We start from the raw sequence: 13,901 nt of genomic DNA on the forward strand, positions 1-13,901 counted from the left end.
CTTATTTCATATTTATTTAAAAGTAAATCGATCAACATTTAAATACAAAAGTAGAAACCAAAACAAAATAAATAACAAAGCAGCAAACATTATTTTACAGCAGATTCATGGAAATCAACAGTTTTCCATATCGAAAATAAATCACGGAACTCAATAATTTTTCATACCAGTAAAAATTTGTGGAAATGAACAATTTTCCATACCTTTAATAAATTGTGGAAATAAACAATTTTCCATACCTTTTATAAATTGTGGAAATCAACAATTTTCCATTCCAGTAATAAATCTTGGAAATCAACAATTTTCCATTCCAGTAATAAATCTTGGAAATCAACGATTTTCCATATTGGAAATAAATCAAGGAAATCAAATATTTTCCATATTTTAAATAAATAGTGAAAATCAACAGTTTACCATGCCGGAAATAAATTGTCGAAATCAACAGTTTTCAATACCAGAAATAAATCAGGAAAATCAACAGTTTTCCATACCAGAAATAAATCAGGGAAATCAACAGTTTTCCATGCCAAAAATAAATCGGGGAAATCGACAGTTTTCCAAACCAGAAATAAAACATGGAAATCAACCATGTTCTGTACTTATAAAAATTTATAGAAATCAGCAATTCTCAAGACATGATATAAATCATGCCAATCAACAATTTTTCATACAATCATGTAATAAATCATGGAAATTAACAATTCTCCATACCGATAAAAAGTACATGGAAAGCAACGATTGTCTGTACTGTCAATTGTATCGAAATTATATACCAGTATTCAAAATAAACATACATAGACAAATATTACAGCATAGTGCTCATATAATAAAATATATAAATAGTGGAAGAAAATTGTGAAAAAGACCAACAAAGAATCGCAATAGCTGACAATTTCACCAAAATTCCGACACAGACAGGACAAACAAACAATCAATAAATACTTGCAAATCATAACAATAATACTTGCACATCATTACATTAATACTATACATCATAACATTAATACTATACATCATAACATTGAACAATTAATATAACTGTTTTCAAATATTTGTAAGGGAAAACTTACAACTTTTCTTTCATCGAAAACATGGCTAAAACTTAAAAATAAATATAAAAAAATTGTCTGTAAAACAAGTTGTATGCTTAAAATATACAGAAAAAGTTTCAATAAAAAAACCAAGAAAATACAGTAGTAGTTCACAATGTAGTCGTTTTAAAACAATATTTATGATTATAAGAATTAATCTAATACATTTTTGGTATTATTACACCAAAATATGATACTCGGAATTTAATGTTACACAATAATGTGAAACAAGTATTTTCAATCATAGTTTAGATGTGTGAACAAAATAACAACCAACTGTCCAATAGTTTGGATCGATTAGTCCAATAGTCAGGTATTTTCAATCATAGTTTAGATGTGTGAACAAAATAACAACCAACTGTCCAATAGTTTGGATTGATTGATTTAATAACCTTTCACTCATTTGTTAGTTTAAACGAGAACATGTAGTATATAATATAGTTAAGCTCCATTTAGCAGTTATGAATTACTCTTGTATGTTGTCTGCATAGAAACTGGTATTGGTGTCCATTTTGAGGGGCCAAGAGAATGTATCCCAGACCGGGTGTGCACCAATGTCAAAAATCCTAACTCATCAAATCAATTTCATATCTGCTAGTAATCAGAAAGGCTGAGATATCAGGACACTGATAACAATTGGTGGAAATCTAGAACTGTCTTGTTTCTCATTAGCTAGGAAAAAGGCTGAGATATCGGGACATTGATCACAACATGTGCTAATCCAGTGTCGTCTAGTTCTACAACTTGGATACTATCTGTGCTGTCGGCCTCCACATCTACATCTGAGTCTGCAAATATACATACATTAAACGTACAGCATAGTTATAGGCAAGCATGTTCCACTGTTTATTTTATAAATGTATTTAACTGAGACACAATAGCCAGTTAGTCGTTAAAAGGTCATATTTGGGGGAAAGGTGGGACAGTGAGACTGCCAGATGGTCTCATGTTTGCATTTTTTTTCACATTTCTTTTACCAATTTTTCAAGATATAAAATTCATGACGCTAGTCTTTTATTCCATCATATTCACACAGCAGTTAATTAAATAAATGCAATATTTTGAATTTGAAACTTGATAAATTCACAACAATCGCGAACTTGTAAACCCTGGTAGAAACAACATATAAATCTATAACAATAATTTTAAAGCTGGTTACCCTCTTCCTGTTGAGTGATGTGTATCCCTGTAGCCACTGTGTTCTGGTGGTCAAAACATGCCTGGGAACTTTCTTCACGGGTCTGAAACATCAAAACAATTTGTTTTTGTTCATTCTCTAAGTTAAAGAAAACAATTTTCTTAACTAGAGTGTGCCAAGGTCGTTACCTCAAAATGTTCTAATAACAATATCTTAATATTTGTAAAATGTTGATGTTTGTTGGCTTGTGGTGATGTACGAGGGTTGTCCAGAAAGTTTTGAGACTGTGTCTATATTTCAAAATGTTTTAAATATAAATCAACAAACAATAAACAGCTGTGTATATAGACTATTCACGAGTTTCCTTTTGAAAAATAAAATTAAATAATCTTAAAATAAGGAAGGAAATGGTTGTCAAGACAACCCATCTGGCGCTTCACGGAGCACTTTGAAATTGACGTTTTCTGAAAATTGTTCACAATTCATATATACTACTCCGTATGAATAATAGATGCCAAACATGTAAACATGGTTGTAACGATCAGCGGAGTAGAGAGGTATTTCGAAGATGTCGGAAAAAAATCAACGTTGACGTCACGCACGGAGCAGCGCGCTATGATCAAACACTGTGTTCGCAGTGGGATAACTCCTACAAATACTTATACGCTTCTAACACAGGATATATAAAAGCCATCATGTTCAAGGGCTTTGGTATTTCGCTGACATGTATGTTTCAGTGATGGGCATGGAAATGTGTGCAATTTAAAGTGGGGCGGCAGACCGTCAGTCGTGAGTGAAAGTGCCGCAAATTCAGTGCGGGACATGTTACAAGAAGACCGGCGAAGGACAGTGAGGGAAATTTGTGAATCTGTTCAGATAAAATGGACAGTGGTTCATAATATCATAAGAGTGGTACGGACAGATATTCAAGCAATGGGTTGATTGTCACCGTAAGTGTGTACGTGCAGAAGGAGCGCATTTTGAAAAACTGTAAATGATGTGACGCAATGGGACAAGGAAGTGCTCCGTGGCTTGTAAACTGTACTTTTTGTAATGTTTGTTGTATACTGTGAAATCATTAATGTTCGTGGGCATGAAATTTCGTGGTTTGCCGAAAAAAAACAATTTCGTGGGTACTTGAATTCGTGGATTTTCATTTTTGAAAAAAAAAATAATCGAAGATGCGATCGTCCTAGATCGTCTGCATAATATCCACGCGCTGGCCAGTGATTTCCGTCTTTACGTCACTCGGTTTATGACACTCACTAATGTGGTACGACATGCCAATTAGTGCATATACCCATGTCACTTATCGATTTAATTGGGAATAAAGGTAATAAAAGAAGATGTACCCTGATCATAAATACAGATAGGGGAAGCCATTGAATGCCAATTAAGAATTTTGCAAACTGTGAAAACACCGAAAAGGTGCGTATATTGTCACGTTCGGTGCTTAGTAACCTTCAATATACTAGTAATCGATTAATTATTTTATTAAATAAAAAAAACGAGTATGGACACTCATCACGCACATCTTGTAAACTTGGAGATTTTTATTAACAGCACACGTTTAAAACGTGCTTATAACTGTCATTTGCTGCATAAAACACATTTAATTGATTCGGTTAATTATTTGTTAAAGGCAGTTATAATATATTAACAGAATAATGATCGTAAGTTATACAGTGAGACAGGTTTTAACACTGTATACTGCGACCTCTGTAAAGAATATACTAGAGTATGTACGTAACAAGGCAATTGAAAAAGTGAATAAAGGGTTTATATTTCGTGGGATCTTGAATTCGTGGATCACCCAACCCACGAAAACCACGAACATTAATGCCCCACGAACATTAATGATTTAACAGTACGTTCACTTCGTAGTACATTGTTGAAACTTTCAGGATTTGTTTATATCAGATACAATTGACAGCTGATTAACTTTTAAATGCATCCTATGTGTGGTAAGCTTTTTATGAATGCAGTCTCAAAACTTTCCGGACAACCCTCGTATGTCTCTCATTTAGTGTTGTGTGGCATTCTATGTCACTTGTTTAGTGTCTTGTGGTGATGTTTGGCATTGTGTGTCTCTCATTTAGTTTCTCGTGGCATTATGTGTCTCCTTATTTAGTGCTTTGGGGTGTTGTGTGTCCTGCATTTAGTGTCTTGTGGTATTGTGTGTCTCTCATTTTGTGTCTTGTGTGTCTCCTTATTTAGTGCTTTGGGGTGTTGTGTGTCCTGCATTTAGTGTCTTGTGGTATTGTGTGTCTCTCATTTTGTGTCTTTTGCTTTTGTAAGTCTCTCATTTTGTGCCTTGTGGCATTGTGTGTCTCTCATTTTGTGTCTTGTGTGTCTCCTTATTTAGTGATTTGGGGTGTTGTATGTCCTGCATTTAGTGTCTTGTGGTATTGTGTGTGTCTCATTTAGTTTCTCGTGACATTGTGTGTCTCCTTATTTAGTGCTTTGGGGTGTTGTGTGTCCTGCATTAAGTGTCTTGTGGCATTGTATGTCTCTCATTTTATGCCTTTTGGCATTGTGTGTCTCTCATTTTGGGTCTTGTGGCATTGTGTGTCTCCCATTTAGTGTCTTTGGCGTTGTGTGTCTCTCATTTTGTGTCTTGTGGTGTTGTGTGTCTCTCATTTTGTGTCTTGTGGCGTTGTGTGTCTCTCATTTAGTGTCTTGTATTGTTGTGTGTCTCTCATTTAGTGTCTTGTGGCTTTGTGTGTCTCTCATTTAGTGTCTTGTGGCATTCTGTGTCTCTCATTTAGTGTCTTGTGGCTTTGTGTGTCTCTCATTTAGTGTCTTGTGGCTTTGTGTGTCTCTCATTTAGTGTCTTGAGGCTTTGTGTGTCTCTCATTTAGTGTCTTGTGGCGTTGTTTGTCTCTCATTTTGTGTCTTGTGGCATTCTGTGTCTCTCATTTAGTGTCTTGTTGCGTTGTGTGTCTCTCATTTTGTGTCTTGTGGCATTGTGTGTCTCTCTTTTTGTGTATTGTGGCATTGTGTGTCTCTCATTTTGTGTCTTGTGGCATTGTGTGTCTCTCATTTTGTGTCTTTGGCGTTGTGTGTCTCTCATTTAGTGTCTTGTGGCATTGTGTGTCTCTCATTTAGTGTCTTGTGGCATTGTATGTCTCTCATTTAGTGTCTTGTGACATTGCGTGTCTCTCATTTAGTGTCTTGTGGCTTTGTTTGTCTCTCATTTAGTGTCTTGTGGCATTCTGTGTCTCTCATTTAGTGTCTTGTGGCGTTGTGTGTCTCTCATTTAGTGGCTTGTGGCATTGTGTGTCTCTCATTTAGTGTATTGTGGCATTGTGTGTCTCTCATTTAATGTCTTGTGGCATTGTATGTTTCTCATTTAGTGTCTTGTGGCCTTGTGTGTCTCTCATTTAGTGTCTTGTGGCCTTGTGTGTCTCTCATTTAGTGTCTTGTGGCTTTGTGTGTCTCTCATTTAGTGTATTGTGGCTTTGTTTGTCTCTCATTTAGTGTCTTGTGGCATTGTGTGTCTCTCATTTGGTGTATTGTGGCATTGTGTGTCTCTCATTTAATGTCTTGTGGCATTGTATGTTTCTCATTTAGTGTCTTGTGGCCTTGTGTGTCTCTCATTTAGTGTCTTGTGGCCTTGTGTGTCTCTCATTTAGTGTCTTGTGGCTTTGTGTGTCTCTCATTTAGTGTATTGTGGCTTTGTTTGTCTCTCATTTAGTGTCTTGTGGCATTGTGTGTCTCTCATTTAATGTCTTGTGGCATTGTATGTTTCTCATTTAGTGTCTTGTGGCCTTGTGTGTCTCTCATTTAGTGTCTTGTGGCTTTGAGTGTCTCTCATTTAGTGTATTGTGGCTTTGTTTGTCTCTCATTTAGTGTCTTGTGGCATTGTGTGTCTCTCATTTAGTGTATTGTGGCATTGTGTGTCTCTCATTTAGTGTCTTGTGGCATTCTGTGTCTCTCATTTAGTGTCTTGTGGCATTCTGTGTCTCTCATTTAGTGTCTTGTGGCATTCTGTGTCTCTCATTTAGTGTATTGTGGCTTTGTGTGTCTCTCATTTAGTGTCGTGTGGCATTGTGTGTCTCTCATTTAGTGTCTTGTGGCATTCTGTGTCTCTCATTTAGTGTATTGTGGCTTTGTTTGTCTCTCATTTAGTGTCTTGTGGCATTCTGTGTCTCTCATTTAGTGTCTTGTGGCATTCTGTGTCTCTCATTTAGTGTCTTGTGGCGTTGTGTGTCTCTCATTTAGTGTATTGTGGCTTTGTTTGTCTCTCATTTAGTGTCTTGTGGCATTGTGTGTCTCTCATTTAGTGTATTGTGGCTTTGTTTGTCTCTCATTTAGCGTCTTGTGGCATTCTGTGTCTCTCATTTAGTGTCTTGTGGCATTGTGTGTCTCTCATTTTATGTCTTGTGGCATTGTATCCCCCTATTTAGTGCTTTGGGCATTCTGTGTGTCTTTCATTTAGTGCAATTTGACCTTGATCCTTGTGCCTTGGCTTAAATTTAGGTTTCTGGGCTGGTGAGTGTAGTTTTCATACATTTCATTTCAACGCCATAAATTATGAACAACTTGTCAGTTATGGTTAAATGTTTTTCATGTTGATGCTGTTGCTGCCAACAAAAACAAAAGAACCAATTGAATGTCATTTTTTGTGCGGTGACGTTTCTGCTAAGAAATAATCTAGAACCAATCAAGTCATGTCAACAACTATTTACAGTGTCTGTTTTCAGCAAAAAAACATCAAGAGGTAGAAACAGAGACACAATTACCAACAGTTTCTATATAAAATGCTAGGATAAGTAAAACACAGGGGGGAAATGATGTGAAAAATCAGGTAAAATCTGACTTCAGTTCCAAATTATGTACTAAAAATCGTTCTGAAACCAGCCTGAAACTGACTTGGAAGATAATGGTCAAAACTTTATAGGATGTAAAGAATGAAAGCAATAATTTGAATCATATTCTCTGGAGTATAACTGCGTATTTCTGTCAGTATATTTCGGAGCATGCATGTACCTGGTCATTTGTAGACAGATCTTCTACCTGGAGAGTATGGCTGGGCTCATCAGCCTTCACAGCTGTCAACTCACAGCTGTCCTCTTCATCTGCAAGAGAGTTTGTGTCCACGTACATGTATGTTGAAAAACAACCGTCTTTAAATAAAATTGATGTTTCCTACCTTATCAATAATATTATTAAACATCTCTCTGTTGTAAATTTTGCAAGGTACAATATATGTATACATGGTAAGGTTTCTGAATAAATCTTCCTGGAGGTCTCAAATTGTAACATTTCAAACTTGATTTAAAAGATGTCCTCAAGATTTCCTGGGGAGAACAGTGAGTCTTTTTGAAATTATTTTTACCACCTGTGCCTTACAAATTGGGAGAAAAGTTGACTTTAGGCAAAAATACAAAACCTGGCCAAAATAGTTAATAAAATGGCAAATATACATATTTTCACTTTTTTATGCATGCATTATGCTGTAAAAGAGTCAGTTTGGTCAAGGTTTTATGTTTCAAGAAATTCTTTGCTTTTTTTATTCATAAACGTAATTTGCATTTTTGGGAAATAGCGAACAATATTTTTTATAGATTTTTGGGAAAAATGTTTTTTTTTTCGGAAGGGGAAAGAGCCTTAAGAAGGCAATAAATTGCACAAAGAAAGACACTGAGAAGAATTGGCCCCAATGTCTGTAAACTTCTAAAGCTTAAGTGGCTCACATTTGATATTGATAAAATGACTAATGGTTAAATGTGATTATCATAAAGATTATTCTTATTTAAAGTCTAAAAACTCATAAAAAGACAATATTTCCTAACTATAAAAAACAAAATTGTGAGCCTTAATCCTCTTATAAATGACTTCATATGTTTCTTAAAATTGGGGTGAACTGCGTATTTCAAGAGGGAGAGAGAAATTTTACCTCATGGTGATTGTGACCCCATAAACTCTTTGGAAGTTAATCTTCAATATTACTTAAAAGCTTGATTGACAATAGAAATATTTAAATCCAAATAAATCTATTAAATAATTCATACGAGAAGTGATGTGTGTGGCTGTCAAACCACTATGTGAGCCAGCCATGAGACCCTGCACCTCCGCTACACTCACGTCTGACGGCAGACTCGATACTTGGTCTGAAATACACGGACAAGAAGAGATTTATTATGTGAGCCGGCCATAAGACTCTGCACCACGACTTCACTCACATCTGACTGCAGACTTGATACCTGGTCTGAAATACACGAACAATAAGAGATTAATTCTGTGAGCTGGCCATGAGACCCTCCACCTCGGCTACACCAGCGTCTGACGGCAGACTCGATACCTGGTCTGAAATACACGGACAATAAGAGATTTATTATGTGAGCTGGCCATAAGACTCTGCACCTCAGCTACACTCACATCTGACGGCAGACTCGATACCTGGTCTGAAACAGAGACAATAAGATATTTATTATGTGAGCCAGTCATGAGACCCTGCACCTCTGCTACACTCACATCTGACTCGATACCTGGTCTGAAATACAGAGACAATAAGATATTTATTATGTGAGCCAGTCATGAGAACCTGCACCTCTGCTACACTCACATCTGACTCGATACCTGGTCTGAAATACAGAGACAATAAGATATTTATTATGTGAGCCAGTCATGAGAACCTGCACCTCTGCTACACTCACATCTGACTCGATACCTGGTCTGAAATACAGAGACAATAAGATATTTATTATGTGAGCCAGTCATGAGACCCTCCACTTCGGCTTAACTCAGGTCTGATGGCCTGAAATATGTCAACACTAGGTGATTAAATGTGAGGCGGCCATAAGATCCTGCACATGTGGGTCACACATATCTGATGGTAGACAAGATACTGGGTCTAAAATGTAGGAACAAGAGATAAAATGTGTGAGCCAGCCACGAGATTCTGCATCTCTGCTACACTCACATCTCATGGCAGACTCGCTACCTGGCCTGAAATATGAAGAATCAAATTAATTGACCTTTTCCTAGAATGAGACCTTTGTGATGGGATCTATTTCATGTACTATGCACATGTACATATAACTTAAAAAGAGAAATAAAGCCTACCAAAGTGAGAGTCTCCTGTAACACCCAGAGACACGAGGAAGTCATCCATAGGTTTTGATTGGCTGAGACTCTGGAGTTTAGCTGTGACCTCTTCCACCCGGCCGTCAGGGTGAACAACCACCACCTTAGGGGAGTTACCAAGCTTTCCCTCCTTCATGTCCGCGAGGAGAGAGTTCTCGATCAGCTGGTCTGCAGTCAGTGGGGCCAGCGAGTTTAGAAGATGTTTGGAAAATCCTCCGCATGTGTGAACATTTTGGGATTTATCTGTAGTGTCATCATTATCAGAGTCATTCATTTCTGTGTACTCATTTTTTCTCACCATTTTTTCACACTCCTTACATTCATCTTCAGATCCTATCTCCTCCGTGTTAATCAGGTCATGGTAGATGTGCCTATGCTTTTTCAGCGCCTGTTTCTGCCGGTAAGCAATCTCACAGTCATCACACTCGAATGGCTTGAAAGAGGAGTGGGAAACAGTGAGCATGTGGACATCTACTTGACGCTGGGAGGAGGCTGTATATTCACACTCCGGACACTTGTAACACTTGTCCCCTTCATGGGCTTTCAAATGAATTTTAAAGGAATACCGGTCCCAGAACTCCATTGGACATTTCTTACAGACCAGAGGTTGTTCATTTGAACCATGCAGTTTCATCATATGAACCTTCAAGTCATTTTTTCGACCACAGGTCGCTGGACATACCGAACACTGGAATACCGGCTTGTTTCCACTGTGAATCAGCCTGTGTGCTTTAAGACTGTTACTCTGGGTAAACTTGGAGCTACATATCTCACAAGTGTATGGTTTTTCACCGGTGTGGATCCTCATGTGTCGCTTGAGCTTGTATGTGTCTGGTGAGGCGTAGTTGCAGTGGGAACAGGCGTATGGACGCTCCCCAGTGTGGGAACGCATGTGTCTCTTCAGTTTGCTGAGTTCCACACTGGCGTACTCACAGATGGTACATTTATGGGGCTTCTCAAATGTATGCTTGTACCTGCAGAAATTAATGTTCATATAAGTCATAAGTCATGATTCATTGCTTCCACATTTTGATAATTATGTTTCCTACATGTTTGTCATCCATTTCAGTGAAATTTCATTTACACAATTTCTGCGTTATATAAGTTTCATGTGTTTTTTTTTTAATAATTTACCAAGGCGAAACACTTATCTGATATGCCTAATGAGCTCCCAGGATGTGACGTAGGCTGACTCAAGTATACAGTTAACCCACCACTCACCTGATATGCCTAACAAGGTCCCCGGATGTAACAAAGGCTGACTCATAAAAAAAATAATTATACAGTTAACCCAACACTCACCTGATATGCCTAACGAGCTCCCCGGATGTGACAAATGCTGACTCGCACATTTTACACTTGTGTGGTCGTACCCCGGTGTGGGTGTTGATGTGGTTTTGTAGGGAGGCGAGGGTCTTGAAGGCCCGATAACACAGACCACACTTGTGCTGCCGCTCACCAAGATGGGTTTTCATGTGCCGACGTAACAGGTACCTGCATAGTTAAGACAACAAGTTAATCAGCAAATAATTAACACAAGGTGTAGCATTATAATGATTCACAATTATGCAGGTAGTCAGAAATAGTTCAATGTAATTTGAAAGAAACTAAAACAGAACAAAGTTTAGGTTTATCATCTAGCCTTAAAGAAGTGTCTGACAAGATAATGCCAATGCTGGACTGTTTTTCTCAATCAAAATTCATATATTGGGAGCAGAGATTGGATTAGATAGATATATGAGCATTTTCAACATCAACATGACTTTGTATCAAATTTCTTCTGAAAGTCTTGAATGGTTGATGCCATCAAAAATTTGGCCGAAGGTTAAGTTCTATGCAAGACTTCTCCAACTTCACGCAGACTATGAAAAAAAAGTAATATTTTCTTTAAAAATCTGACAAGCTAATAAACGAAGTAATAGAAATACACAAACCTCTGTGGACTGGTGTAGTTACAGATATGACAGGTGAGTTCCTCTCCATCATTGAGCAGGCTCTCTGCGCCTTGTCCCTTCAGCAGACTGTCGACTTGTCCCTGTCGCCCAGGCTTTCTCATTCCCACTGCCCTACCTTCCGACACACCCACCTTGGGGTTGGGGGAGGGGGGCTGCAGCTTGTCCCCAGCCCCCTGTCCGCCTGCCCCTGGGTTCACAATCAGAACATATCTTACATCACCTGTCTGGTCCCCACTCCCAGTTGGAAGCAGTGCTACTGAATGGTACCCAGCTGAAAAGAAGAAACTTGCATAAAATGAAGAAATAACATGCGACCAAACATTTTGGCAAATTGTGTATACCAATTGAGTTATAATATTGTAGACAAGTGCATAATCTTCTTGATGCAACAGACAGGAATGTCTAGATTGAATTACCATTTAAGTCAAAACTGAATTGCCATTTCAATCAAACCTATCAGACCTGAAACACAGACACAGTTTTATGAAGGAGAGAATATGTTGTTACAGCTGTATATGACTAAATCTATGAACTGCATTGATGAACGTTCACTTTGATAATGCAGTCCAATATTTCAGTACTATACCTGCTGTCTGTTGGGTGAGTGTCTCAGTGTCCATGGTTTGATGGGATTGACTGGATGCCATAGAACCCACTTGCACCAGGTTCTCAAGATTCAGGGCCATTACAGGGGACTCAGAGCTGTCATCAGGGTTCTGCAGGGCCACAAGCTGGGGGCTTGACATGTCCTACAGGGAAATTTCATAAATATGCTAGTGATATTGAGTCTTTGGGCTCAGGAATATTTAACTGTTAGAGGAATTTAGTGACAGGGCTAGTGTTAGTGTGATATACATGTAGACTATGATAAGATGTGTTTCTTGAATATCACCTTTAAGTAACATGTAAGTTTAGCTTTGAACTGTTTGTCACTTTTCTGAATTAGGAATGGTAAATAAAGTGCATTCTTAAAATTGTTCACATCATGAAGATTTCAGTTTACAAATACTATTTGCAATCCTGACCTGTTTGAACTGTAGTGTTTGTAGAGTGGTGGCAGCCCCTCCGGCCGAGCTGGTTACCATGGAGACAAGGGAGGGGGAGGAGAGGCCACTGCTGGCCACCGTTCCTCCCGACAACAGGTTCAACTCCTGACTGCTGTCACCCTCTAACACTGGAATGTGGGATTGTTGAAATAAAATGTACTTCAATGCAGACATATGATACAAAGTAATTCTATAATTTAAATACCAGGCAATCAAGAATCTGAAACTCTTTGTTTAGTTTTTTCTTATAAAATATGTTTTTTATCCATGAACACAATTAAAAAAATATATATTTTCAAAACAATGTACATTTATTTCTTTATGAATTTTATAATACTTGTGAATACTTGTTACATATGAAGCAACATACCCAAATAATGAATCAAAGGTGAGAGTACAATAAGCCAAGCCACACAGAATATAGTTAATTATACCTGTGTTTGTCTGTTGTTGTAGCAGACTAGTTGGTGAGACAAGCTGGAGTGTGGGTTGGCCGTTTACAGTCACAATCTGAACCAGTCGAGAGTCAGTCTGGGGAGCGAGGAAACTGCTCATATCTCCCATCGGCAACATTACCATCCCTGAACATGAACAAAAGATGTGTTTTTTTGTTCTGAAACTTATTACAGATCTCAGTTTACATTCCCATTTTTTTTTAATTTTTCCATTATACCATTTACCATTATGTCACCTTTAGACCTTTAATTTTTTATAAAAAGGTTAAATGACATTTAAGAAATCCTTTAGATTTCCTAAGCCAAGGTTCAAATATAAAGTAAACTGAAATTTATTCAAAAAAGTATCATTAAAATGTCTGAAGTTTTCTATTAGTATACAATATATTCTGTGTTATCTCAACTACGATGCCCCATAGTACATGTTCACCCACCATCTGGTAGCGAGAAGCCCTGCTGTAGACCTAACTGTTCCAGGTTCAACTCCTGCAGCTGTATTCTGTCCCCAAGTCCATCTATAGGGGCCTCGTCTGACACAACCTGAAGCAAGCAATATTTTCTATTGGTCAAAACAGAATGAAACTAAAAACCTTGCCAGATAGATTTTTTTCTGAGCTGTTTTTATTTTTTATCAATTGCTTTCTTTTGCATAAGCAGAAAACCTTACCTTAATTATTAGCCGCAACAACAATGCCCAAGTACTATCTATGTTTTGAGTGGTATTAAGTTTTTTCTTCTGATTTTTCTCATATATTTTGGCCCATCCTATCTATGCTAACTACTTATACACACAGGGGCCAGAAACAAATTATTTTTGTTTATTTAAGCCTATATGTATATATATATATATATATATATATATATATATATATATATATATATATATATATATATATATATATATATATATATATATATATTATATATATACATATAGGCTTAATAAACAAAAATAATTTGTTTCTGGCCCCTGTGCTTATACACAGTGATTTATGGTAATAGGATCTGCTCTACAAAACAAACTTGCCAGTCTTAAAGGCTAGACGGGTGTACAAGAACAATAAAATCATTAGAAACAATGATACTATAAAGTGTTTTTGTTAGTTGATATTTTTAACATATAT

General features: G+C 37.2%; 1 protein-coding gene across 3 annotated transcripts in view; it reads right to left on the reverse strand.

Annotated features, from left to right (window-relative positions):
* LOC128243246 (uncharacterized) overlaps positions 1-13,901 on the reverse strand; it is a 17,776-nt gene continuing 3,875 nt past the window's right edge. For all 3 annotated transcript variants that reach the window (XM_052960874.1, XM_052960873.1, XM_052960871.1), the window contains exons 6-16: positions 13,212-13,317; positions 12,757-12,903; positions 12,302-12,450; positions 11,863-12,025; positions 11,256-11,547; positions 10,624-10,815; positions 9,301-10,295; positions 8,247-8,345; positions 7,222-7,310; positions 2,251-2,332; positions 1-1,879 (exon numbers count right to left, since the gene is read on the reverse strand). In XM_052960874.1, coding sequence (XP_052816834.1) covers positions 1,764-1,879; positions 2,251-2,332; positions 7,222-7,310; positions 8,247-8,345; positions 9,301-10,295; positions 10,624-10,815; positions 11,256-11,547; positions 11,863-12,025; positions 12,302-12,450; positions 12,757-12,903; positions 13,212-13,317 — 2,430 coding nt within the window. In that variant the 3' untranslated portion in view covers positions 1-1,763. The remainder of the gene's footprint in view (positions 1,880-2,250; positions 2,333-7,221; positions 7,311-8,246; positions 8,346-9,300; positions 10,296-10,623; positions 10,816-11,255; positions 11,548-11,862; positions 12,026-12,301; positions 12,451-12,756; positions 12,904-13,211; positions 13,318-13,901) is intronic.

Source organism: Mya arenaria, chromosome 8 (genome assembly GCF_026914265.1).
Source record: "Mya arenaria isolate MELC-2E11 chromosome 8, ASM2691426v1".
NCBI lineage: Eukaryota > Metazoa > Mollusca > Bivalvia > Myida > Myidae > Mya > Mya arenaria.